This window comes from Amia ocellicauda, chromosome 1, assembly GCF_036373705.1.
Source record: "Amia ocellicauda isolate fAmiCal2 chromosome 1, fAmiCal2.hap1, whole genome shotgun sequence".
Lineage (NCBI taxonomy): Eukaryota > Metazoa > Chordata > Actinopteri > Amiiformes > Amiidae > Amia > Amia ocellicauda.
Genome location: NC_089850.1, coordinates 50,187,844 through 50,215,765, shown reverse-complemented (window position 1 = coordinate 50,215,765; position 27,922 = coordinate 50,187,844). Strand labels below are relative to the sequence as shown.

At 45.8% G+C, this 27,922-nt stretch overlaps 1 protein-coding gene across 4 annotated transcripts in view; it reads left to right on the top strand.

Moving 5' to 3' along the window:
- The window catches only part of robo3 (roundabout, axon guidance receptor, homolog 3 (Drosophila)), a 76,605-nt gene that overhangs the window by 39,647 nt on the left and 9,036 nt on the right, over nt 1–27,922 (top strand). The window contains exons 3-23 of one of the 4 annotated variants that reach the window (XM_066708050.1): nt 2,154–2,311; nt 2,649–2,769; nt 3,156–3,294; nt 4,558–4,685; nt 5,831–5,842; nt 11,881–12,005; nt 14,092–14,263; nt 16,617–16,822; nt 19,594–19,675; nt 19,970–20,138; nt 22,226–22,392; nt 23,351–23,472; nt 24,071–24,287; nt 24,513–24,637; nt 24,942–25,113; nt 25,333–25,527; nt 25,698–25,721; nt 26,079–26,121; nt 26,383–26,522; nt 26,855–27,130; nt 27,589–27,739. In XM_066708050.1, the coding sequence (XP_066564147.1) occupies nt 2,154–2,311; nt 2,649–2,769; nt 3,156–3,294; nt 4,558–4,685; nt 5,831–5,842; nt 11,881–12,005; nt 14,092–14,263; nt 16,617–16,822; nt 19,594–19,675; nt 19,970–20,138; nt 22,226–22,392; nt 23,351–23,472; nt 24,071–24,287; nt 24,513–24,637; nt 24,942–25,113; nt 25,333–25,527; nt 25,698–25,721; nt 26,079–26,121; nt 26,383–26,522; nt 26,855–27,130; nt 27,589–27,739 (2,944 nt within the window). Of the gene's footprint in view, nt 1–2,153; nt 2,312–2,648; nt 2,770–3,155; nt 3,295–4,557; nt 4,686–5,830; nt 5,843–11,880; nt 12,006–14,091; nt 14,264–16,616; nt 16,823–19,593; nt 19,676–19,969; nt 20,139–22,225; nt 22,393–23,350; nt 23,473–24,070; nt 24,288–24,512; nt 24,638–24,941; nt 25,114–25,332; nt 25,528–25,697; nt 25,722–26,078; nt 26,122–26,361; nt 26,523–26,854; nt 27,131–27,588; nt 27,740–27,922 lie in introns of all 4 variants that reach the window. The other 3 variants (XM_066708031.1, XM_066708059.1, XM_066708040.1) reach the window with 3 other exon arrangements.

Below are 27,922 nucleotides of genomic sequence, written 5' to 3'. Positions count from 1 at the left end.
TTGTAATAATTTTGTAATCCAAAACCAAGACTGTATACGAATAGGTATGTTTACAGATGTTGCTCACCTTTGCTTTGCATTCTGGGAGGAAGTCCAAATAAATTGTTGTTACACAGAATCAATCGATGGCTGCATACTCGGGCAAATGTGTCTTTCAATCCGGTGACTCATCAGTCACCGTGGCGAATGTCAGTCTATGGGAGTGGCAGTATTGATACCGTCAGGCTGTCCTCACACATGCAGGGCTGCTCTTAAAGATTTGCACCCCCCGTGGTTCGGTGCTTATCAATAAATCATGTGCTTGTCTGAATGTGTTAATACTGAATTATCTGGTTCCATAGCTTCAAAGATTCAGTTATGAAATTTGCAGGACGTGCTAAAAGAAATATAAGTTTGGGAGCTTTCAGAATTTATTCAAATGGGTTTTCTCCCTTTTCTTTTCTGTCTTTCTTCATGTGCTGCCCCCACCCCATGTCTTAATCAATATTGAATTTGCTTACTTCTCACACTGGAGGATAATGACCCACAAAAATGTGTTGATGAATTTTGTGGTCGACAGACTTGGTTTAAGATGCGGTGAGACAGAATGCCTCTCTCCGCTCTGCAAGATTACTCCAATTCCCATCTCAATAGTGCTCTGGATGGCTGCCAAGCAGCAACATTGCTGAACGCCTGCCAAATTGCACCGCAGAGTGTGCTGCTCTTCTGGCGAGCGTGTACCTGGGACAATAAAACTCATCTCACTTCTGACTAAAACAGACCTGTACTTGAGACTCCAGACGTGACAATCTAGAGAATACGTGCCCAGCTCATTTGAAAAATAAAATTCAAAAATGGCTTAATCACTGGAATGTTTTTGTAATCTATCATCTCACCCTGTCTTATTATTATATGAGGCATTAATGCTTCCTCATATCATGCTTTGAAGCTCTGGGGATGGGAAGGAGATTGACCTGACTTGCACTGGCTTCTTGACGAGGTCTGATGTTTTGTTCGGTTGTGATAGATTTCTTGACGACGTACCACTGTCTGCGCTTGATTCCTGTGGAGGGAGACACTAGTGTAGCATTATGATATTTAGCCAAGGTGGAGGTAGAAAGATTTCAGGAAACTTCTTGAAGTGTTTGAACTGTGTTATACAGGCATCGTTTTAGTAGAGCGACAGGAACGGATGAATCTTGTAGTAATTATTGAAGCGTGGCTGTAATGTAATATTTTAAGTCAGATTTGTATCAGGTTTATCTCACTGCTCACCCTGTTTGGTTTTAGCTCACGGGCACAGAGATCTAAATTTAATACTGAAGTTAAAAAAGACCCCAAAAAAACCATCTGGAACCAAAATAATGATTAAGCAAGGGAGCAATTTGAAAGATAGGGATCGGAGCTGATAAATATAATGGGACTTGAGATGCTGAAATCTGATGAACTTCAATAAAAGCAGAAATATAGATGGAGTGCTGTATCGATAGAATCAGCCCTGGAGGTACAGGAATGTTTGTTGGGGGGGGCAGGCATAGTTCTTAAAGTGAGAGTGTGTGTTTGATAGAGAGAGAGAGCCCGAGACCGAGTGTATTTGAGAAGGGGAGGGTGTGTGGCATTCAATTATTCATCTTGTTCGTATTGGTCTGGAATGTGTTAATTATGTATGGGTCCTGATGGTTGAGACAACAGACTGGCAGCCCAACATGGGGAAGGGAGCTAATTGAGACCAGAGGGAGAGTTCGAGGTCTATGGAAAAAATACATAAAATAAAATACATAAAACAAACTAACAAAACAATAATATTAAATCCTGAGTGGCTTTTAAATCAGAGAAACAGGCCCGCCACAGAGAGATGATTTTCCCATTACAGTAGCAGTGATAACAAACAAGAATGGCAGAAATGCAGTCTTTGTACAGTACTGTCCACCGTTTCTTGCTGCTTTGTGACCCCTTTGTGAAACATGATAGAAAAGCATCTCTAAAGACATCAGACTCAACAGTTTGTGGTCTAAAATTTTGGTCTTTGCAGATTCAATCTATGTAAGGCTCACCCCCCCCCACCCCCTCCCCCCTAAAAAAGTATGTTTCTTCGTTTGATTTAAAGCTGTCATTTGAACGCGTCTCCTATAGCGCCTCACCCTTATCGCCCCTGTCTCTGTTTCTCTCCCCAGTTCTGCGTGATGACTTCCGGCAGGCTCCCAGTGATGTTGTGGTTGCAGCGGGGGAGCCAGCGGTCATGGAGTGCATCCCTCCTCGGGGTCACCCTGAACCCACCATTTCCTGGAAGAGGAACAACTTCCGGGTCAACGACAAGGATGAGCGAATCACGGTGAATAAGGTTTTTGGTGTGAAGGGGGGTTAGAATGGCATGATTTTCCAGGCTTATCCAGGAATTAGAGATATCTCATCCAGATGATAACAGAGTGCCAACCTTACTTTAAGTTAAATTTCCCGGTAAACTTTGATCAGGATTTGGTTAAATAGGAGGTGCAGATTGGGAGTGTCTTCAAACATGGGTGCTGGTCAGGGTTTGGGGTCAAACGTTGTTTTGTCACATTCTGTTTGCAATAGAGACCATAACATGTTAGATCTGTTTCTCTAAATCGCAGAAATATGGAAATATGGATGCTTTTCTAATGTTTAGTTTGTTTTTGGCTGAATTTCAGATTCGTGGTGGGAAGCTGATGATCTCCAACACGAAGAAGAGCGATGCAGGAATGTACGTGTGCGTTGGGACCAACATGGTGGGCGAGAGAGACAGCGACCCTGCCGAGCTGGTGGTGTTTGGTGAGTGTCACAGACAGGGCACACTGTCACCAGGCCCATTGTTCTGACAGAATCACATAGAGGCTGTGGTCCAAAATAATGCAGCTTCTTTTAATCAGTTTTTAACAGAACATACACAATACAGCCTTCCTAAGAATATGGAAAGATAAACAAATATATATTTATATGCAAAAGTGTTGAATGGCACGGTAGGAACCAAGTGTATTAAACAAAAGAAGATGAAAATCAATTAACGTGCCAGGGTGAAAGAGACAAGTGGATATATGTTTTTGTTTCTACCTGGCTGGTGTGAATCTCCTTGGTGACGGCTGTGCTGTGGGTTTGGCCCGTGTTATGGGCCCTGACTGACCACGGCTCATGACTGCGCTGTCCTTCTATCTCTGCAGAGCGGCCTTCCTTCTTGCGGCGGCCTGTGAACCAGGTGGTGCTGGCTGACGACACGGTGGACTTCCTGTGTGAGGTGCAGGGTGACCCAACGCCCACAGTCCGCTGGAGGAGAGAGGAGGGAGAGCTGCCCAGAGGGAGGTGAGTGCAGGGTTGTCTCACACACACATGTGCACGCACACACACATATACACACATAAGCGCACACAGACACAGGCACTCACTCATACACACACACATGAACGCCCGGAGTCAGGGGATTCTCAGTACTTTTAAATTTAATATTTAAAGGAAAATGTTAGTGATTCGTGACATACCTACAATATGTGTTGCATATACTATATGTTGATTTATATGTGTATAATTTATAGGTGTGTGTTTGTGTCATTTGTTCTTTTACATAAAAAAGAAAAATAATGTAGTTAAACTTTCTATGGTTTTGGTACTGTGAAATGAAAGAGGAATTGAAGAAGAATGCAATCGAAGATTAATATATATGCAATCTTAATTTACTGGGAGAAAATGTTTTATAGGAGTAAATGTACAGATTGAATCAGTCCAGCAATGCCTCACTGAAGGTGTCTTTAAGCATGCTGTCTACTTCTGCTGCGTTTGCTCTTTTGTTAACTAACTCAAAAATGTATATGATTGCAAATCTATTTAAATGAGTCTTGGCTCAAAATAACTGCATAAGAAAGCACCTTTTTTTAACCTCAAGAGGTGTGCCTCAAACCACAGCACAGACAATGGACAAGGGCGTCTGCTAAGAAATTTTAAAAAATAATAATAATAACAATGCCCTTGTAATATATTAACAAGCCTTTGCCTTTCATTAAAATCATGGGTTCCCTAAAAGAACATCATTAGATTCAATTTGTGTTGTGTCTTTGAAGGAAAATATTCAAACAATGTAAAAAAAAAAAAAAAAAAAATCATCTGGAGGGATTAGCTGACGGGCCAAGAAAAATGACCCTGAATTTCTGCCCAGACACATCAAGGCGGTGCCCCCTCTTGTTATGAGTACCAGCCTTTAAATGTAATCGAAAGATCAGGCAGGCAGTAGGGCAGCTCCCTCACCTTTGCCCTCCGCAGGTCTAGGAATGAAAAACGCTCACCTTGGCGCCCATGACAGTGTGGTGCGGCTCCTCGGTGTGTCTGAGCAGCCCGGGGCTCCAGTCTGGCACGGGGGAGCAGACTGAACTCTACTGACTGACTCTAGTCAATCGGTTGTTCCCCTGACAACCAGTGTAATTGGAATTTAAAATGACCGTAACAAGATGTTTTACAGTCTCTACATCGTTTTTTTTTTAACCTGTACTGGCTTTAACCTGTGAGCGTATCATTCCCTAATTTGCCACTGTCTCGCTTGTGTCCTATCCCCCGTCCTCCCCTGTTTATTTGCAGGTATGAGATTCACAGTGACAACAGCCTGCGCATCACACAGGTGCGGGCAGAGGACGAGGGCACATACACCTGCCTGTCGGAGAACAGCGTGGGCAAGGCCGAGGCCTCGGGGTCCCTGCAGGTTCACGGTAGGACAGCAGGAACGCCGCATACATCACAGCACAGCACAGAGTACACAGCACAGTATATTACAGCACAACACAACACAGTATATTACAGGAAACTACAGCATAGTGTGTTACAGACGACCACAGCATAACACCACATTGTAGAGCAACGCGGAGTCCAGTAGTACACCACACAGCACAAGACCGAAGAACCAGGTCAAGCTACACAAATATGACACCCTCTATCAAAACGTGTCTGAGTTCAACAGGTGAAGAGATCCCGAAAAAACGTAGAAAGGTTGAACATCTGAAACAGAAACTCATATTTATTATTAGTATAATTTAAGATGGTGTAACCTAGTGTGCTGCTTTACTAACAGCTATCTTTTTTGGTTTAACATTACTTGTTTAGTCTTATAATCTGTCTTTCTCTGTACATGTACTTTTAAAAACAATATGTAGAGAAATACACACTCCTTTCACCCTGGGGCGGTTTATGTTTCATTTTTCTTCCCACAATGGGGAAACAAATCACTGTCACTGATGATACTGCCTCTGCTGATCATAAGATATGCCATCCCTTCATTTGGGTAGGGCAGTCACTCTGCAATCCTTATTATATTCAGAGCTGTCAAGGAACCAACAAGAAAGGATGCTAAGGCTTGATTAATCTGTAGACATTGTTTTATCAAATATGGCTGCATGTGATGTTTTTTTTCTGTTAAGATTATTCTGCAGCCCTAAACAGTAGCCCTAGGTAAACCCTATGGATTATTCTGTCTGGCAGCTGTGCGAAGAATGACTTAGTTTGACAAACTCCACGAGCCACGCTGCATTATTAATGAAATACGACAGCACGAGCGCAGTGACGCTGTGATCTATCTGGCAGACTCTGGGGGCAGAGCTGCACAGATTTGTTCAAATATCTGGGAGCACATTTATTCTTCAGACACTTGCAAGTTAAATAAAACACATTATGAATTCCACGACAGTGATTTCCATTTATTTTGCCATAGTCCACACAGGCCGCCAGGTCTGACACACACGACTGCGTTCTCTGTTTTTTTTTTTTTTTTTTTTTTCATTTTGTTTTGCTTTCTCAAGTCGAAACTCATCTCATATTTATTTATTTTCTTTTTCTTTTTGAAATTTTCTCTCCATTCCAGTCGGGCCATTCCGTAAGTAACCATTTCATCTCATCTTTGCATGTGGGTTCTTTTTGGTTTAGGGTTTTTTTGCTGGTGGAAGAATCCAATTATGTGAAAGGTCAAGCCTTTGGGGTCGTCATAATGGGGTGTTTACTGCACACGCATAATATATTTCCCCCGAGGAACAGAAATCCATAAGTTTAAAATATGAGCATAGTTTGTTATTTGGAAACCTTTCCCTCTCTGAGAAATGCTATTCCTGGAGGAACTCAAAGCAAAACCTAATCAGATGGAAAAGAAAAAACATACATAAATACACATATGTGTGTGTGTATACATATATATATATATATATATATATATATATATATATATATATATATATATATACGTGTGTGTGTGTGTGTGTGTGTGTGTGTGTTATTAAAATGCTCAGGAGCAAACACATGACCATTCATCTAAAATCCTGTAGGAACAGCCCTTGTATGTAAACCAATGGAATTTAAATATATTCTGGTTTATTGGATTAAATGTGCATATTTTGCACCGCTGTCTTGCCCTTGAATCCCAAAGGGAATTAGAATGTTCCCATATCTGAAGGGAAGGCCACTCGGGGTGCACTCAGCACACACCAATATCCAGAAACAATCCGATTTCCTGGTGTGTCAGTGGGGGCAGCACTGGCCCAGTGTCCATCCAGGGTCTCCCACAGCGTTCTCCTCACCCTGTGAGCAACCACAAAGGTTTGACCCAGAATGTTTGCATGCTCAATCTATAACTTCTGATCTAATGCAGTACCTTCCCCACAGTACCAATTTGCTATATCCGTGTCTTCAGTACACAGATCCTTCATGTTTAAATGCCGACATTCAGCATCTGACAGCAAGAAACAATCACTGTTTTACAAGAGGTCCTTTTGGGAACCGTCAGCGAGGCTTCTAGGGATTTATTACTAAACTTGTTTCATTTGTTTAATCCAATAGACACACAATTTACACTTGCAAAAACTGCTGAACTGGAGTTGGAAACCTAAATAATATATATATATATATATATATATATATATATATATATATATATGTGTGTGTGTGTGTTCTCATTTACTGTCAGCTAAAAACTCTTTGTTATATCCTTTTTTGCTCTTCATACACTTCATACATACACTATGTGCCATTTGAGCACATACAATTTCCACATTACAGAAAGTGAATCAAGAAAGACATGCTCCTTTTTTGCAATAAGAAGGAAAGAAAGAGAAATAGAAGAAAGAGAGAAATAATCATGAACATATGAGTTTTCCCTCAAACCCAAATCGATTTCCCTGATTGCCGGCACGGCCTGTTGATGGAAGGGATGTTATATTTAGAGCCGCTTGGAAGAGTAACGTCTAATTGAGACTGAGGGAGTAGCAATTTGGAGAGGTCCTGGGAGAATTTGAGCAGAGTTGTTTTTTTCGAGTTGCTATAAAATGAAAAACTTCAGAAAATGGGGGGACGGGGGGGTATCTGGGGAATTCAGCATTTTGTGTGGAGCTGCTAGGGCGGGAAGATTACTGCTTCGATACCTTGAGTCTGTTATTTCCCTGATGCAACGACAATGCTGCTGAAATACCCCCTAAACCACAGTCTTGTTTATCGTATCAGAATTACAATGCAGAGGAAATAAGTCTGTGTAACACTGCCTTTCACAAGATTAAGTGTTAGCGGTGTGAACGTGTGGTGTTTCTGTAAGCTCATTAAAATGGACCATGCTGGCAGGATCTTTTTTATTGCTCTAGACCCCCTTCTCTCTAATCTGCAGCTTATGTTTGTTTTATTTATTTACGTCTTTATGTATTTATTTGTGTAGAGAGTGTCTGTTTTTAGTAATGAAGTAATGCTCAAATTTGGCTCCTTTTGACAATATCTGCAGTTTAGAGAGAATCTCATTTTTATTTTACTGGAGGAGATAATCTTCTAATAGCTGTTGTGTGAAGTCTTTTGGACTGGGCTTTGCCACGAAGCTGCAGCGCTGTGACTCTTTGGTTTCGCTGTGTTTTAAAACCAAGCTGTTTTGTTGTAGCACTCTGTCCTCTCATCTCAGCTGCTTCGTTCCCTCATCTCCCAAAAGCCCACATTAACTCTGCACTGCGCCACATGTATCTGTGCTTGGCCATGCTTTCTTTTAATTAACCCTTTTTATTTCTCTCAAGTGCTTTGGCATTCTGGATCTCAGTCTACAGTGCAGCTCATTGGCTGTGATCACCTCAGGCTTTTGTGCCATTACCGTGTGTCCCTAATGAAATCGCAGACTTTTCTTTATTTTTTCTTTTTTTTTTATGAAACTGACATTTTCTCTGGAAAGCTTGACTTCATCTGTGGTTTATAGAAGCGTCAGTCTTGGTGATTAACTGATAAATACATATAGCGATTGGCTCTTGCCTGGCCTGTGACGCTCAGGTGGACAATATAGAGCTACAGAGGAGAGCAGTGAGCAAGTCAGACCTTTGGAAGGAGCTTTGTCTGCCCGGTGGAGGCCTGCTGTGAGGTATTTAGGGCAATAGGAATCCAATGCAGAGAGCAACTAAGACAAATTGTGTTCAGATCATTCAATCTGTGACTTAACTTAATTGGTAGGGGCACGATGGGGGTGGGGAGTAGGGGGTTGCACGTAATCCCCCAGCCAACAGACTGGACTGTGCCCCGAGCTTTAGTCTCCCTGTCCGTGCCAGCACCCTATCACTCATCCCATCCACCCTGTTCTCCGACTACCAGTTTCCCAGCATCCCTCCCCCCAGTTAGTCTTGTCTGCCTGGAAACCGAAAGAAAGGTTCTCAGCTCGGCTAAAGAAGATTAATTTTTAATCGCTCTGGGTTTTTATTTGTATTTATTTATTTATCTGTTTAGTTACTTATTTCCTTACTTGCTTCAGTTGTTTGTTGTTGTTGTTCTTGGTGGTGTTTGTGGGATTTTTCTGAAATGGGGACGAGAGCTGGTGCATGAATTGAGTTACCAGATTATCTGTCGAGTTTCAAATAGAAAAGTATGCAGACGTTTCTCCTTTTAAGGCAGATTACTGTAAGAGCCTCTTATGTTACACAACTAGAACATAATAATAATAATAATAATAATAATAATAATAATAATAAAGAAGGCCTCCGATAATACTGGATGAACTCATATTCCCTTGGCATGTTAGTGCATATTGGAGAAGTACTGTATCTATTTGAAAACCACTTCTACATGGTTCTCCCTTGTCATTTTAAAATTGCTTGGCTGTAGCCTGCTTCCACTTTGGCTTTGGGCTTTACTCTGTAATTTGCATGTCTTTGCCTCTGAGGCTCATTACAGCACACAGCCAGGCTAGACGAAATGTACATACGCTTTCTTTATTCAAGGCTGTGTAATGTTAAACTAAAGCAGCAGAACGTAGCATGTGGGAGAGTCAGTCGTGAAACGTTGCCGTCAGTTGGTTTAATCTTACAGGAAGTGTACCTCCTTTGAATTAGTAGCGACAGAGCAGTGTGTTCAGTCCTGAGCTCGAGCAAATCAGGTTCTCCTCACAGATTTTGTCACTGTTAGACTCTGCTAGTTAAGACAGTGTGCCGTTAGTGTTGGCTGTAGTCCGTTGGGGGGTGGCGGAGGGGGGAGTACAATGTCTTATTTATATCTTCTGCTGCGACACAGATATTCAGGCTATTATATAAAAAGGATTCTCTGATAGTTCCAGGTGACTGCATCAGTTTGTGCAGAGAATGAGAAAGAATCGATTGTTCAGTACCCCAGAGACGGCCGCACAGGGATGGAGAGAAGCGGGGATAGTCTGTTTTATGAGCCCCGGCTGCCCGCTGGGTCACCGAGGTGGCAAGGTCAAATTGTGGCGAGAGGAGAGCAGTTACAGCCGCGACCCTGGAGGTGAGGGTGAGACAGCCAGCCTGACCTCTGCACATCCCCTCTACAGTTGCTCGTTTTGGCCATGATTTATTTAATACGTATAATGTATACGCAGGCGCGTGGGGAGCCCCAGGCCAGCTGAGCACACTCTTCCTCTAATAAGCTGAAGGCCCGGCTAGGCACGGCCACGAGAGCCTTGGAGGACGCTGAATCAGGGATGGCAAGTGACCTTCCTGACACGTGAACTCGGAGTCAGACATCCCTATAAAATCGTCCTGTTTCGTGGGCTTTAAGCATGGCGGGGGGTAAATCGCTCCAGGTGCCAAAGCAGCTGCTGTTTCAAAAGCACACTGGCCAAACAAGTGCCTTCAGTGCCTATTCACGGTGAGATCCGGATGCTAAATGTCGTGTCAGGTCCAGTTGCTCTATATAGAATTCAGTTCAGACTCAACTGCCACGCTCGCTTCAGTGGGTTAAAGGCTGGGGCAGGGTCACCTCTGTTTCACCTGAACAATTACTTCATAGTTCTCAGAGTAGAGTAACCAAGGTGTTTCAGGTCACAACTGAGCCCGGCAGTGCAGAAGTTTGTTTCTAGCTGTTGTGACCTTGGGTTCCTGCCGCTTGTAACCAACGATCGTAAGTCTGAATCGAACAGGAAGTCAATACAGGGAGGGCTGAATGAGCGCATGAGATTCTGTGTCTGTGTGGGGAGGGTTGTTAAGGTTGCCCTGTGATGTATTTTTAATAACGAGTGAAAGTGAGAGAAGAGGCAGGTACAGGGGGCTTTAGGAGATGAGAAATCAATTTGCAGTTGGAGGTTAAAGGTCACAACATTACACATTGGAGATCTCTGTGAAGGGGCCATTGCTCACGCACCGATCAATAGCAATCAGGCCGATGAGAGAGGGGGAAAAAAACAGGGTGAGGTATGGTTTGGGGAGGGCATCTCTCCATGCTTACATAGCCCACCCCAAAGGCTCAAAGCCAGCCCTCTCTATCTCCCCTCCTGGGGCAGGGCACGGTCCTGACCCCTCACCCTTCAGATTTCCCATCACCAGTGGGTGAGAAGGGCAAGCTCGCCTGGTGGGCACAACCCCAGCAGTCAAAGACCTTTTGTATTCTCCTTCACAAAGGAGGCCTGAGGGAGAGTTAAGTCCAGAAGATTAACATTCGCAAGCCTGGATCATTGATCATCCCCTCAGAAAGGGCAGGGTGCAACAGCAGCAAGGCCAGGCCCCATACCTAACAAGAGCTCTTCAAAAGTCCTTCGTCTTTTCCTGAGCTGGACTCATTTCAAAAAATAAGTGAAAAAATAAATCCAGGAAAAGAAAAAACAGAGGGCAGCCAATTTCTGAGGAACATGCTCCCTGACTGACTGACAGATACAAATGAACTCTGTAGGGGGCATTAGCCCAGATCACAGAATAAATAAATAAATAAAACCCATATCATATCCATAGCTTGTTTCCATCTCAGGATATAAAACTCAATGTTCAGCCAAGAAAAATGGTCCAAATCCACAAAGTCACTAGTGTGCCATTTGAGACAGGGAAGCTCTGTCATCCTCTATGAATCTGGTCCCATATGGAGGCTCCTGACTGCCACAAGAGGGGGGGTTAAATTGCATGCTTCGTTTAATCTGCAAAATTGAAAGAACTAAAGGATTCTCGTACTGTATTAAGTGCTCCACTCTGAGCATAGCAAGGACCGTGCTAACAAACAGTCCATCAGCACTTAATAACACCTCATGGTGGTTGCTCTAAACCTGTAGGAATTAAGGAATTATTAAGTCTGATTATCTGAAAACTGTAAGGGTTTGTTTTTAAGATATATTTTTTCATTAATGCATGTTTTTGGTGTTTATTTGTTTGTTTGGGGATTTGTTAGGAGGTTTCAGTGCAAGCATGGTCAGTACATCAAAGTGATGACATACTGTAGTTCACGCAGCACACCATGCTGAGATGGAGATGTAGTGTAAGCCTGAGAGAGGATAGATTTCTGCATTGTCCAAGCACGTTGCTGATATCTCTGGAGATCCAGACAGTGTCAGCGCTGGCAGGTTTACTATATCTCCTGCAGACACACACGCACTGTGTACTTCAGTCCCGGACAGAGTGCCAGCGTGTGTACAGCAACCCTGCCAGGACTGAAACAGGCCATTAATGGGCCTTGTCTCTCCCCCTCTCCCTGTCTCAGTTCCCCCTCAGATCATCCTTCGGCCCCGAGACCAGATTGTGGCTCCGGGACGCAGCGTTACCTTCTTGTGTGGCACGAAGGGGAACCCCCCACCTGCGGTTTTCTGGCAGAAGAAGGGCAGTCAGGTAAGATGCTTGAGTGTTGACGGTCGGGATCATGGGGGTGGAGAGGGTGGAAACCAGTGTGGGACCATGAAAATGTCTGGAGCCGTTAGCATCCAGAACTTTGTATGCACAATTGTGCTTCTATACAGAGACCTTTTGGCACACTTTGATTGCAAAGAAAAGCAGGAGCCTGTAACCGTCTGTTGACAGAGAAAGCTTTGACTTTGCCCAATGTGGAACCACCCTATCTTTGTGTGTTTGTGGATGGGGGGGTCTAGCAAAACTCACCAGCATTTTGAAAGGCTCAGAAGGTTTTACTTGTGAAGAGCATGAGATCCCCCCAACCTTGACACACCCACTAATCTTTCAAATCTCTCTGTCTGCTGGGAAGCACGGGTGCTGAACTGATCATGGTCCGATTCCTTCCCCCCCCCCCAACCTTTTTTTCCCTTTGCCTCCAGCTCCGATCCCCAGAGTGAAGTGGCTTGAAGCCCCCTTTACAGCAGCAGAACCAGGTATAGAAGCTGCTGACTGAGGGCGAGAGAGCAGTGAGAATTGTTCGCTCTCCTGCTTCGCTCCCAGAAACAGCTTACCGCTGAAGGGCACAATGTAGCAGCGTAGGAGGGAGATAGTGTTGCCTAAGAAATATATCAGAGAGAGAGAGAGAGAGAGAGAGAAGAGAGCCCTGGAGTGGGTGTGGGAGGTCTGAACAGGCAGGGACGGCAGCTTTACTGGAACAGAGGTGATTGAGGCAGACTTTGAACTGAAGCGGGGGAGTCTAGACCTTCTTGTCAGTAGATGTGCCAGAGCTGAGAGAGAGAGAGAGAGAGAGAGATGAGCTTGGAGATCATTTTCTTGCAGTGTTTAAAAAAATAGCCTGCCACCCTCCTAAAAATAGCTTTCCCAAAAGAAAAAGAAAATAAAAGGAGAGCATGATTTGGGATAGAAAGACAGTGAAGCACAGACATTGCCCTGCCAGAAAGCAACCTTCAGGGCTGGGAAAGACACGCACTGGGTCGTCAGGAGAGAACTGCATCAGCCATGAATTCCACACTCGTATTCTGGGATGCTTTGTTTCTGGACGTGCCTTTAAGCCTGCGTCAGCTTTGTTTTATTTTTAGGATTAGCCTCTGACCTTTGTCCCTGGCCATCCAGTGATTCAGTTCAAGCCTCTGAAAAGGGGGGTGCAGGGCCTTGGGTTCGGCTGTCCCTAACCCCTCTTCCTCCCCCTCACTCCTCATTCAACTGTGTGCCCTTCCCCTCACCCTGGCTTGGCCGCTCTGAGGACAGTGTGCATGTCAGTGTCACTGGACCCCATCACATTGTTTGGAAAGGCCATGAAAGGTCCTGTGTCTTTCTCTATTCCTTTTTTTTTCTTTTTTTTTTTAGTTCTAGCTTGAATTCCTCAGGAGTCCTCTCACAATAAACAGATGTTCAGCCCAGGGATGGGCAGCGTCTGGTAAACAAATGTTGGGGCAGACTGTCTTTCTCCTCACAATCACTGAAGTGCTGTTCTTATCGAAGCCCAGCCCATGAGCAGATTAGCTTCAGTACTGCTCCAAGTCCACATGATTAAGTGTGGGAAGCAAGACCACCTACCGAACCGCTCGGAAAACACACTGAAGGAGCAATCTGCAACTCAATTGTCCCCTTTCTGTCTCCTCTGAAAATAGACTGAGGCTTTCTGTTTGAGAGGATGTGTGAAACATTTTTTTTTATTTTCAGTGTATGATCCCACCTACATTTTTTGTTTGCTTTAAATAGGTTCAGCAATGCTACATCTTCATTATCATTATAGATATTCTCACTATATATTTGGCTTTCAGTATGAAGTGATGTTACCCCGTTTCTCATTGATGTTTGATGTGATGTTATCCCTTCAAAATTGTGACACAGCTTGTAGGTTGACATGGAGGGAAGCAATTTTGGAGTCTCAGTTGTCAAGAAATCAATGTAGCTTTGCTTTTAGGTTTTTATCTGGAAGGTTTGTTCAAAACTAACACCTGTCCACCTGTGTGACTGTCTGTGTGTGTCTGTATATGTGTGTCTTTGTGTGTGTGTGTGTGTGTGTGTGCGCGTGCGTGGCCCTCTGTGTATGTGTCTGCAGGTCCTGATGTTCCCGAGCCAGCTTCCCGAGCAGGCTAGCCGCTTCTCTGTGTCGCTGAGTGGGGAGCTGACCATCACTGATGTCCGGAGCGAGGACTCCGGCTACTACATCTGCCAGGCCATCAACGTGGCCGGGAGCATCCTGACCCAGGCCCTGCTGGAGGTGGAGAATGGTGAGGGAGCAACACTGCCGCCCGCTGCGTCCAGACATTTCTGTCCATTCCGCCTGTGTAGCATTCCTATCAGTATGGCATTGAAAGCTGCACCAGTTCTTATGTTTCACTTTACGACTCATAAACACAGCATTAATTGCATGTTGGGTTTTACATTTTTTTTAAATATATATATAAATCACACTTCAAATTTGGAGGCATTTCTAAATAAGTATTTCAAAGATTATAGTTTTTCTGCTAGAACAGACGTTGGCTTAGTATTATCTGCTCTTATTAAGTGTAATTGCCATGACAAATAAATTAAAAACAAGCGTTTCAAAGCTTCTTAACTTGTATCGAGTTCCCGGAACCCGTGAGAATGAACAAGAGAGGGGCTCTGGAGACACGATCAGAAAGGACAAGTGGCAAAGAAGCTTTGCGTATAACTTGCTGAGCATATACCCACTCTTTTCATCCACTTGAGTAAGTGGATAATTTGTTGTTCATATGCACTCTACCTTCCGGCACCAGAATACTTGCAGAGCGGATGCAACACAAGATGTGGTATTATTTCAGAGACAATGCCATACGCTTGCAGAGTGTAATCGTATTAGGAGAGCTGGGTTTTTTGTCGTCTTAATTTAACCGGGGAGTACTTCAAACAGATAACGAACAAGTACCAAGGAGCTGGTCTCAGTGTGGGTTTTAGGGGGTTAAGTCTTCAGCTGCCCTCTGCAAAGTCTGTCCCCCACAGAAGGCAGTTTGAAAGCACGTTCCATTAGCGCATTATGTAGTGGCTCAGCCCTGCAGTGTGAAGGACATGGTGGGATGGGCCTTGCCTCTGGGCTTTTTAAATGGCCTGTCAGACATGCCCGGTTCCCAGTGAGCAATGGGTGAGCGGTTGCCCGAGTCGAAGCTCATTACGCCTGGATCTCCAGCCCCTTTGACCCCTGTCTGAGCTGCTACCTGACACATTTCACAAAACCCCCCAGCTCTCTCACTGCCTCCCACTAAATGCACGCTCACCCCGTGAATATACACAGGGACAGTGGCAGTCACACTGCCTGAAGACACTGCACACTCTTCCTGGTCTCTGTCCCACTCATGCACATACAAATACAGATTAAACACACACACACAAACGTAAGCAGGTGTCTGTCACGCATGGCACTTCTTAGACACAGGACCTTTTCTGCCTTCTCACTCATGCACATACATCATGATACACTGTCAGTTCTGAGCCCGGAGGATTCATGCTGCGCAGAGCCTGTCTTTTCTGGTCACACCCTCACACATTCAGGCCAAGTTGTGCACATGCTTGCAAAACCACACTGCCAAAAGATCAGGCTTATTTTCTGGCCAAATTTTAAACAGCACTCCCTTTGTGTTTGTTTGTTTGTTCCACGTAATTTTTTCATTTCAGAGTTATAAAATTACAACAAAAATGCAAAAAAAAAGGCCTGCAGAAAAAGGAATGGATTTTTTGTTTTTGTCTCAGTTACAAATGTACAACAATATTACAGCGGCGTGGTCTTCTGAAGCGCAGACATTATTGTGTGACTGAAGCTCTGCATGTGTGTGCATCCTTGAGCAGGTCACTCATAACTCATAGCTCACTAATGCAGCAGGCCGTTAGACAAATACTGCAGCAGGTTAAGAGGCTAATTAAAAGGAGGCTCTCTGGCACTTGTTAAGCCCTTCAGAAGCACCCATACATCTTGGAGTAATCAATTAATACCCTCCTTTAATTGGCTTTTTACTTACGGCTAATCGCCAGCCAGTATCTGCAGAACCGCTGGGCTCCCAGCAGACAGCATATGCCTGAAAGAGCTCTTCCAGGTCGAACCAGATCAGTGGCTGAGGGATTAGACCATTTGCTGAGACTTGCATCATTTTTATTTTAACAATGTATAATTTACTGCAAATCCTCTTATAGAGTGTATTGCCATTTTTATTTAATGAAGAAGGTGAGGGTGAACAAAAATAGAGTTTGACGGCAGCTTACAATAACAGAACTTACTACTTGCTAGAGACTTAATACAGAATCAAGCTCTCATAGACAGGAGATTTGAGTCTTGAATCTGCTTCCCTTGGATACCACTTTGACAGTGCAGCATTTTCCCACTTTGACATTACCTGCATACTCTCAAGACGAAGTCCCTGTGGTCAGGTGTATAAATAAAGTACCTCAACTATTGACTAAGTATTACATTATAGCTGCTTTCTTCTTACCTAGAATATTGACACCAGTGTGCTAATTTAACTTTCTGTAACACCCTAGAACTACAGGATCACCACATGGACAAACTAAAGGGAGAACGTTCCACGGGCCAGCACTACTCACTCTTCTCTCTCTGGTCTTTTTGTTGTCCAGCTCCATCAGACCGTGTCCCCCCAATTATTCGCCAGGGCCCAGCCAATCAGACGTTGGCTCTCGGGGCAACGGCACAGCTGCAGTGTCATGTGATGGGCAACCCCTTACCCAGCATCCAATGGGAGAAGGATGGGCAGAGGATTCTGGGGATAGATGCCCGCATCAGCCTCATGGAGAACGGCACGCTACAGCTCATCTTGCTACAGGTATTCACAAAGGGATTGGCAACATGACAGCGTTCCATCCATGCATAATATAATTTGAATGTCATCCTTAGAGCCTTTCCTGACACAGAGGTCTTTGATTTATGTGCATTTTTTTACCAGTTGAGACAAAGTGTGCATCTGTAGATGTTATGCTATTATGTTGGCGACTCACAGCCAGCAAATGCACCATACACATCTTAAGAGCGCACACACTACACTGTGTACCACAAACCAAGCTTCATGGCTCAGCTTTTCCAGCAGCCAAGAGAGCGGATACACTGTTGCAAATACAAAATGCCTGTACCTCTGCGAGAACAATTTAATTTGCCCGGAGCCCGCCGCCCTGCCACCCTGCAATTTTATCAATGCCGTACTTACACAGGAGAGGATTTCACAGGTCTATCCGCAGAGCTGCGTGAAAGCTCTAATGGATCGTGGTTCTGGGTGATTAATGATTCTGGGTATTTTAATTAAATTCTCATTTCAGCTGAGAGAGAGAGAGAGTTGGCAGGGATTTGCAAAGTGCAGGTGTCAGCAGTGCTGTGCGGTACTATCGTTTTTTTCCATACCTGGCACTCATTATTCCACGTCCCCCTTGTACTCTTACATTAAAGGCGCTGTAACAACTGCTGAGACCGTCTCCCATTCAGATCCCCCGTTGTGAAGGGCACCTTGCTTTGTACAATGCTAGTGGCATCCTGACTTTTTATTTTTTATGATTGTGTCAGTTTTCATCCACCCTGAGTCACCGTCCCCCACACCCAACTCCTTCCCCCTTTAAAAGGTCTGACTTCTTTATGCTCTGTGTTCTCAGAAACACTACTTCACCCCACCCCTCCTCACAGTCACGGTGACCTGACAGAGCCCCCTCCTCCCCCTCCCCCTGGGACCATTAACTCTGTGTTTGCATGTGTGGTGGGAGCGGGTACTAGAGTCCTGACAGATTGTGTTTTCTGCATCTTGTTGGGCTGGCTGCCTAGGGAAGTGTGTTATAAGAAGTGATGCTATTAGCCTCTGTGGGACACCATAGATGCATTAGCTCTCTGTGTCAAACAGGAGAGGAAAAAAAAAAGAAGCGACGAACAACAGAGCGAAAACGTAGGCAGGAATAAAAATATTGTGCTCCCTGCTGATTCCCATCTCATCCATTTTTAAACAGCTGTTTAGCATTTAGCCCAGTGCTGCCGTGCGTGATAAATGGACAAATGCCCGCTACTTTACCCCACAAGGCGTGACTGCGCAGCCCACCTAACTTCCAATCGGCAGCCTCTGTTTGGGACCAGCTGTGAATGAGGAAATACGATTGGCTGCTGTTGGAATCGCTAGTCTTCCAATAGGGTTACCCCATCCTGGAAGGGAGCGGCAGGGGGCAGAAACACTACCTGCAACCGCCTTCTTCTTTTTGGTCATTTCAGAGCAGCTGTGTGCTGTTACCGGCACGCAGCCCTGATGTAATGCCATTTGTCTCGGAGGTATCTGCTAACTGTGTTCACTTCAGTGTTGATGCTGAAGAAAGATTCCCATATTCCCTTTCTGTTTTGCCATATTGGAAGGATATAGTCTAACCCAGAGCATAAAAAACTGGAGCCAAAACATGTATTTGAAACAATGGAAAATGGATGATGAGGCAGATTAGGTAATTTCTGAAAGGTTTCTGTATGAAAGTGAAAATCAGAGATGTTGGAGGGGGAAAAACACAGTAATGAAGGAGATTCGTCCATTTGTAATCTTGAACTTTGCTTGAGTTCCCTAGTGTGCGCAGTAGCTCTTCCTGTGAGCCGCAGGAGCAGTGCAGGGCTGGAAGGCCTACTGACTGCCAGCACCATTAGATCTCTGTCGCCAACGATCCTAACATCTTCCACTGTTTTAAGCAATTTCAGACCCATGTTTCGCTCAGAGCCATGCAATCAAATTTTAATCCCCTGCCTCTCCCCGTGCTCGCTCCTGTGCGCGTGGTCTTCTCGACGCTCGTCCGCCCAAGTGCAGCCGCCTGATGAGTGGACTGTGACAGCGTATCACACGTGTGTAAAGACTCCTTTAATAAGCTTAATCTTTGCCAAGGAGGCCTTGCTTAAATTCAGACTCACAGCTAATCGGGAAGCTTTCCGCAGCTCAGCGAGTCCAGCCCACAGATATCAAAGGAAACTCGGGGTGGCATGCATAAAACATTTGTGTGCAGCAAATCCTTTTAACGAGAAGCCCTGCGGTCAGATGCGCAATGTGCACAGTCTGTCGGTCCCTTTCTGAAAAAGTGTGAGATTCGGGTTGTGCATTATGACTCTAAGCATGTTTTGAGTGTATCATCTGTACTGCTTACTGAATGGCACCGTGCATAATGGCTAGAGAAGAGGTGGCTGGAAAATAAGCCTAGATCATGTCTTCTGTGACAACTTTTGTCAACGTACAGTTTCCCTTAGTTTTCATGTCACTCTGAATTTAAAGTAAGACCTTCACAATAATCTTCCATAAGATTCCTGTGATTGAACTCAAACTAGGTGTTTGGTGGGCGTGTGTATGTGTGTTATGAAAGCATGAACAGATTATACATTTATAGTAGCTTGGTCTGCCTAAGCAAAGGTGGGAAATATTGTTTTGCATTATTTTAATATTTTGAATCTCACACCCGTTTCAAGTTCATCTCATTTACTGGATCACCTAAATGTGTGTAAATTCAAGTGTGCATTGCTTCTCACTGCGTTTGAAGCACACTGGTACCTCATCTGCCTGCTGAACGCTGGGTAAAGTGATTCTCTGGTGCTTCTCGTCGCTAGGAGACAGATTCTGGGACGTACACCTGCGTGGCCTCCAGTTCCAGCGGGGAGACGAGCTGGAGTGGGACTCTCACTGTGCAAGGTACCAACACTCTGACACTCCCCTCACCGAGCTGCCCCTCACCCCCAACACTGCCACAGGTGGCAATTCACATCATATATAGCTATTCATCTGTCCGAATGGGAGTTGTGTGTATAATGCTACTAACGCCAAGGTTCAGGTGTGTGAATGAGCAAAACAAATTGAAAATAATCCTGATATTCTTTCCAAAAATAAACAAATTGACAGATATCTCAGTGTTGCAGTACTGCTGCTGACCAGGTGAGTGTTGTGCCCTGCAGCATTTCTTTACCTCTCTGTCTCTGTGTGTTGCAGAGGAAGGAGCCCCCTCTCCCCCACTGCCTTCTGAGCCCACGCTGCTCCCCGGCCCCCCCCAGAAGCCCCTGGTGACAGACGTGTCCAGAAACAGCGTGACCCTGACGTGGCAGCCCAGCACACATGAGGGGGGGGCGCCTGTCACCTCCTACATCATCGAGGCCTTCAGGTGAGACCACTCCCCCACCTGCACAGCCTGGAGCCCGGCTCTGTCGTATTATGGAAATGCTGAAGCCGTGGAGACAAGTTTGGAACGTGCAATAGAATATGATCTGGGGGTGTGTTTCTTTTACACAAAAGAGAATGCTGCTGGGCAACTGATTGACTCCAGAAAAGGTGTGCAGTATCAATTCCAAAGTGTATAGTGAAGTCAGAGCGACTAAAAACCTCAGATTTGTGCTTATTGTCTATACTGCAACAAGAGCCAGACAAGCCGCTGACACACACACACACACTCACACACAAGCCTGTTTTGGACTCCAGATACTGCCCCATTCAACAAAGCAGCAGATCAGTGTGTGCAGACACCCTGCCCCTCCATCGCTGGAGGCGTCCCGCAGCCAGACATGTTTCATCCTTTATTAATTGTGCGTCGCAGCTAAGTGCTGGCAGCCAGATGTGACTGATGAGAGCATCTACCCACACAGCCCTCTCTGTCCCTGACCTTTTTTTTCACATTCAAATACAGGTGCCCTGTGCTGGAGGGCCGCGTGTACCTGAGCTTAGCGCTCTGAAGCGCCGTTATGTAAATGCCCTTCACTCTCTGTGTGCACACGAACTAAGGAGCCGGTGAGCCCACAGTAAGGGGTGGCAGAGAAGGAGAGGAGAGAAGGACACAGCAGCATTGTTATGCGTTGCTGGTGCCTTGGCACTAGCCTGGTACAGCTGTGATGAGTAAATGTCTCCAGGTAGAACTGGTGGCATTTGAAGAGCTGAAGCCGGCTCAGGATAGGAGCAGGGCCAGTCTGGGGTCAGAGGGACGGGCGGTGAACCGACCGGCCCAGCCTGCACTCAGACTCGCCCTCTGGGCAGCAGTTAGCAACAGCGTCCCTGAAATTGATTCTTTATAGAGAGCTGGGGGGCTTAATACAATTTCTACAATAACATTTCCTTGCCCGGAGAACTAGGAGCATGTGTATGTGTTGGGGGGGGGTGTAGGGTGAAAGGGGAAGTTTTTTTATTTTATTTAGTGGGTGCTAGTCATCTGTGACACCTTGTTATGGAAATGGAGAGATTTATTGGGCCTGTGGGCTGAGGAGGGGAGGGGAATGTGTGTGAGTGTGTGTGTGTGTGTGTGTGTGTGGTTCTTTTTATGTGCGCGTTTGTGTACGTGTGTGTGTGTGTGTGTGTGTCTGTGTTAGTGTTTTTCGGCAGACTCAATCCAGAAAGTGACCTTGGATTTATTGCTCTGATGCAGGTCGGCGTGAGGAATATTTACAGCGCTGGCAGCGTTAACTGCTGTAGCCTAATTGTGCAGGCCGGCTATAAAGTCATTCGCCCGCTGTGGCCTGCAACTGAGGCGATTGAAAAAGAAAAGAGAGGGAGACAAAAAGAGCAAGGCGCATGTGATGGTACCACACAATAGGAGCCACTGTGTACCTGGGAGGAAGTGAGAGAGAGAGCAGAGAGCAGCCTTAAAACACACATCTGTATTTTTTGCCATTTTCCACAGTTTGTGTAAAAACAGAAATAGCTGTACGAATGTGATACAGTGGGATACTCTCTTTCCCAGGCAGATGTTTGATTTATTTATTTTTCTACAGCTCGTACAGTTATTTGTTAGCAGCTAAGTTTTTTGTTTTTTTTTTGTTTTTTTTAAACGAGACAGTTCTGCCATTTGATTTCTGACAGTTAAAAGCCAGTGAGGCTTAAAATAGCTCCGCTTTAAGTTAAATCTGCAAACACAGTCAATAATGTAGTCAGGTGCTTCATCACTGTGAAGCATCGTTGAGCATGAAACTCTTGTTTTATTTGTGTTATTTTTTTATTGTTCAAGTGACAAGTGTAGTTTTTGATGAAGAGTACAAAAACCTGGCACTTAATCCAGCTTGATTGGATGGTTTATTTAATTAATTTTAGATGACACAGAAAATGTTTTTTTTTTGGTGTAGATTCTTGTGTTTGTGGGCAGCGCCTCTAGTGTGAATATCAGGTAGCTGTTTTTCTTATATATGAGGACCTGTATTATGATTGGTATATATCATCTACAGTATGAGGTTACTGAGACACTCTCCCTCCGCCCCCTCTTTAAATCAGCCAATCGGCAGGCAGCACCTGGCAGACAGTGGCAGACCTGGTGAAAATGGAGAAGCACACAGTGAGCGGCCTGTACCCCAACACAATCTACCTATTCATCATCAGAGCCGTCAACAGCTATGGCCTCAGCGACCCCAGCCCCATCTCCGAGCCTGTCCGCACTCAAGGTACCTGTCGGCCCCGCCTATCGCTCTCTCTCCCTGTGTCTCTGTGTGACTCCTCGTGTCTCTGTGTTTACATTGCTCTGGCTCTTTCTATCTGTCTGTGTCTGTCTCTGTCCATCAGTCTGTTTCTCTCTGACACTTTTTCTCTGACTCTCTAATTTGGTCTCTGCTATCTCTTTCTGTTTCTCTCTCTTTGCCTCTGTCTCTTTCTTTGTCTGTCTCTCAGCCTCTTTCTCTGTTTGTGGTGCTTTTTCCATCTTGCTCTCTCACTCTCTCTCTCTGAGAAACAATGGAAACACATCATTAAATACTGTCTGTTTAGAGCCGCCAGCCACTATGAAAACCTCTGATCCCTAATTAGTAATGCAATATTATTGTACATTGTTTAACCTTTATTTAAATACCTTCCCAGGAAATGTGGTGTTTATTAGCAGGTTGATAATTGTAAGGCAGAATTGTAAGGTTGCTTTTTAACATCTTTTAATTGCATCTTGATGGAATGTTGCCTATCCAGATGCAAATGTTTAATTTAGTTATAAAGTTAGTAAATTATGTACTTCTGTGACTAACTTCATAAAGATAGAATTAGAGTTATTTAAGCGCCCTACTTACCAGACATGTCCCTTTTTGTATATTATTAAACTTTTTTGTCTTAAAAAAGGCTTGATCACACATTCACAATTCCTGTTTTAGCATTAGCTCTTCTGCTGATGGTCTCAGGTGATGTGCATGCTGTACTGAAGCCTCCTCATCACAAATCTTACTTTGCATCCTGACCTAACCTTTAAAGACATTTAAACAGGGGGCAAAGAAATCACTTGAGTTTTGAGTTAAATCAACACAAAAGTGGTCTGTTCAGCCTTTAAACCCAACCTGCTGTAGAGCCATGCTGACATCTCCTCTTCTCCTCTCCTCTACCCCCCTCTCTCTCCCTCTCTCTCTCTATCTCTCTCTCTCTCAGATGTCAGTCCCACTGGGCAGGGTGTGGACCACAGGCAGGTGCAGAAGGAACTGGGGGAGGTGGCTGTGGTCCTGCAGGAGCCTGTGATCCTGACGGCTTCAAGCATTCAGCTCACCTGGACTGTGAGTATCAAGCCGGGCACCAATCGATTGCGTGTGTAGGGAATAGGGAACGGTGTGCACTGGGACTGTTCTGTGGCTTTACAGCCTGTGGGTGTGTGTGTGAGTGTGGGAGGAGGTGTGAGGTGGCGAGAGGGGGGGTTATATACTGTGGGTGCTCAACTTTGTCACCAGTGCCTGTGGCTTTTTAATAACAGCTGTAAAACCAGAAGCATTCAAGTGCACATTCAAATAAAAGGTTAAAATGGCGTCAAACCTGAGCTTTATTGGTACAGAATGCGTGAAAGCTATTGTAGGTATGTGTGTGTGTGAGTATGTGTGTGGGGCGGAGGGTATATAACGTGGGAGCTCAGTGGTGACCCCAACATAAGTGGCTTTTAAAAAGTACAAAAGTAGTAGTGGAAAAAAATACAATGTCCATTCTGTGAACAGGTAACACACTTATGCACATGCAAACAATTGCGAATGCCCTGTGCTATAACAGCAGACCAATAAAAAAAATCTCAGAAATGCGCCACTGGTGTTGAACCTGCCAGACTGTAAAGGCAGCAGTGCTGTAGTGTACTGAGCCCCAGTGCTGTGTCTCTCTGCCCCGCTCCAGGTGGACCAGCAGTCTCAGTACATCCAGGGCTACCGGCTGCTGTACCGGCCACGGGGCAGCGCCTGGCTGGTGCAGGATGTGAAGGCGGGGCAGGAGCGCAGTGCGGTGCTGGGGGAGCTGCGACGGGGCACAGAGTATGAGGTGAAGATCCGGCCCTACTTCGACGAGTTCCAGGGTATGGACAGCGAGCTTCTGCTGGTCCGCACTCCCGAGGAGGGTAAGTGACACACTCTCACACTGACACACACTCCCATACTAACACCCTCTCACACTTACACACTGTCACCTGACGCACTGACACATATTCGCACTCTCACCTGTTCACGCTCTCACACTCTGACACACTCAGCATCACTCTTATTCACCGCGTACCTACAGAGAGCGCTGTGTAGAGTCCGTGATATAACATACCGGCCGTGTCCTGTCGTTTCTTTCTGCTCAGCGCCCAGCGCCCCTCCCCGCGCTGTCACTGTGGTAACCGTCAAGCTCAGCAACAGCACCAGCATCAGCGTGTCCTGGGAGCCCCCCCCGGCTGAGATGCAAAACGGCATCATCCAGGAGTACAAGGTACAGAGTGGAGGGGGGACCAAGGGAACATCTCTTCCATCCACGGCCTGTCTGATCTGTCCTGCTACACTTGTATTAACTATCCATTAACAGCAAAACAAGCCTGCATGTAAATGTATGCATTACCTAGTCCTAACCCTAAGCCTCAGCACTACGGCTGGACCCTAATCATTAATAAGACACTGACCCTTAATTAACTAATGATTAAGAGCAAAATAAATGCCTTCAGAAACATAGTCCATATTACTCATGCCCCTTAAAACAGTGTGATATTTGTTAATGTTTTTTGTTTTGGCATCTACAGATTTGGTGCCTTGGCAACGACACCCTGTACCACATAAACAAGACGGTGGATGGCACGGTGCTGTCCACTGCGGTGAGAGGACTGCTGCCTGGCATCCTGTACCAGGTGGAAGTAGCAGCTGTGACCAGCGCCGGAGTGGGGGCACGCAGCCAGCCGGTGTCCGTCCTCATCAGTGAGTGCCTCACACCGTCACCTGAACTTAACTCTGAACACAAGGGGGCCCTGTGAACTGCCTGGGGTCTGGAGATACTGTCATGATGCTGAGGGTGTTAGAGGGTATTATTCTCACTCCCTGGACAGTCTGTACATATCTGTATATGTGAGCGAGTGTTTGTATGTATTTATGTGTTGTTGGTGTGCGTCTCCCTCACCTCTGTGCGCTTGTTCCCAGAGTTGCCGTCCGAGCAGCCCTCGGTGCCGGCGGGGCCTGGCGAGAACGTTAGCCTGGCGGAGCAGATTACCGATGTGGTGAAGCAGCCCGCCTTCATCGCGGGCATTGGGGGGGCCTGCTGGGTCATCCTCATGGGCTTCAGCGTGTGGATCTACTGTCGCCGCAAGAAGAGGAAGGAGCTCAGTCACTACACAGGTGAACCTGAACCTGACGCTAATCAGCTCCGGCCTTCCCTCCTCCCCCCTAGGATCTCACCCGCCAGCGACTGTCACCTCCCCTTTCCCAGCATGCACCCCTCTCCTGCCCTGCACAACCGATGTTCATAAATGCACTGTGTTCTAACTCACTGTTTCTCTGTTTTGCAGCCTCCTTCGCTTACACCCCAGCTGGTAAGATATCCACAGTTCATATCATATGCTGTTTATATTGATATATAGAACAGAAATAACAAGAATGTGGGAAAATGAAAAGCGGGACCATTCAAATTTGTATTAGAGCACTTGGTTTAATTAATAAAACCTATTGAGTAATCATGCATACAAACACTTTGGGAGGATGCTAGGAATTCATAGAGGAACTACAAAAAACTAAATGTATAGCTTGGCACTGCTCTACCCAGCAGAAGAGTGGATAGGCAGTAAACCCAGCAGCCACTGCAACACTCTTGTAGAAAGCAGAGAAGAAGACCTGGGTGGTAAAGGCAGTTGAAAGTAAAAGCAATGTTTTTCATTTTGTTCTTCCTGCAGTTGGGTTTTCTCACGGAGAGGGGTCTGGGCTGATCAATGGCAGGTATGGATTACTCAGTTTTTCTGCGAGGACAGTGACTGGCATTGAGCGGTAGAAGGCCATGTTTTGTGTTGTTTATTTTGTTGTTGTGTATAACTCCAAAACGAAAGACTGACATTTTGTGTTTCATTGTTTCTCTGCCTAACTAAACAGAACCAATTAGATCAGTGAGTCTCAGACAAGATCAGGTCACGTGTTCGGCATAATGAACCCCACTGGTCACCTTAACTCTGACCTTTACAGGTCTTGTGTTCCTCCCTGCAGGCCGGGAATGCTGGGCACTAACATGGGCAACTACCCCTGGCTGGCCGACTCCTGGCCCACGACCAACCTGGTCCACAGCGGAAAAGAATCTGTGAACTGCTGCACCGCCAAACATGACTCCACCGAGAGATACTACAATGGTAATCATCACCGTCTGCCCGCACTGCAGCCCTGCAACTGGCCTAAAAACTCACCGCTGCTGAGTATAGACTCTGGGGAAACTGCGTAATGTGGATTAGCCCATTTCTTGGCTTGAGTTGGTTGGGATGATTTAATATATAGAACCACAGTTTACACCTAGAGGGAGTAACAAACCAGATGAGTTCATGCTACATTTGAGATGCAAATTTCAAGCCTAGGCCATTGGTATGTTCAACATCTCTTAGAAATAACTAATTAAAAAAGTTTATTAAGTCTAGCCTAGTTGAAAACTGTTTTGTGAATAAGGCCCCGATTTCAATTCTTCCCACAGAAGCAGGGATCTCCAACTATCTGAGTCAGACAGAGAAGTTTGGCTCCGGCTCCAACGAGGGGCCCATCTACAGCACCATTGACCCGGCCAGTGAGGACCTGCGCACCTTCAACTCGCCCTACTCTCAGCATGCCACGCCCTACGCCAGCACCCCCGTCATGCCCTTCACGGCCCAGGGCGCCTACAGCCCCGAGCAGGAGGGGGGACACTGGCTGGTGCAGCCTGGGCCCTCCGGTGCTCAGTACGCCCAGCCCGACCGCTGCAGGCCTGACAACGGTAGGAGCCGCACTGCGCGCACACACGGCTCCCGTTTACTGACCTGACATGGTGCACTGAACAGCCTTTCTCCAATCTCCAAGCTAGGTTGGAATGACTGACAAGAAAATTAGAATAATAATAATAATGGCGTCCTAGCAGAGAGTGCCTGCTTAGAATGCAACATCGGGGGTCGGAGCTCGTGCCACCCTAAAAACACAATATGTTTGATTTGTTCTATTAGTTTTTCTGTTACATTTTTCCTTTATCAATTAGGAAATTGTGCTTTTGCAATTCTAATCTATTAAAATGAGTTCCCTCTGCTGCTGTGCCGATATGCTGTGCAAAGCAGGGGGCCAAGCGGAGGGGGGGGAATTGTGCAGTGGGAAAGTGACGGGCGCTAGTGTCCAGGCAGCACCCTGACCCTGCTCCCGTGCGGCATCCCGCAACTGACCGCTCTGTGGATATCCGTGTCTCAGCAGTGAAGCAGGGGAAGCAGAAGTCGATGGGGAAGCCAGTCAAGACACCCTCCCTGCACTGGACAGAGGCGCTGCCCCCCCCACCCCCCGCTGGAGACCTGGAGCACTGCGTCAACGAGGAGGATGAGGATGCAGATGACGAAGAGCTGGGGTGAGTTGCCACTGCCTCTCCGCAGGGACCCCTCTCACAGCTTTAGTCCTCGCCTTGCTACAACACTGCACAATCTTCACCACAACCGATGTAAATATGACGTTCCTAGGAAATACAGACAGTTGTTGTGAAATGTTTTGATTCTGATAAGAACCGTCCCTCTGAACTTCACTTGGAGCCAAT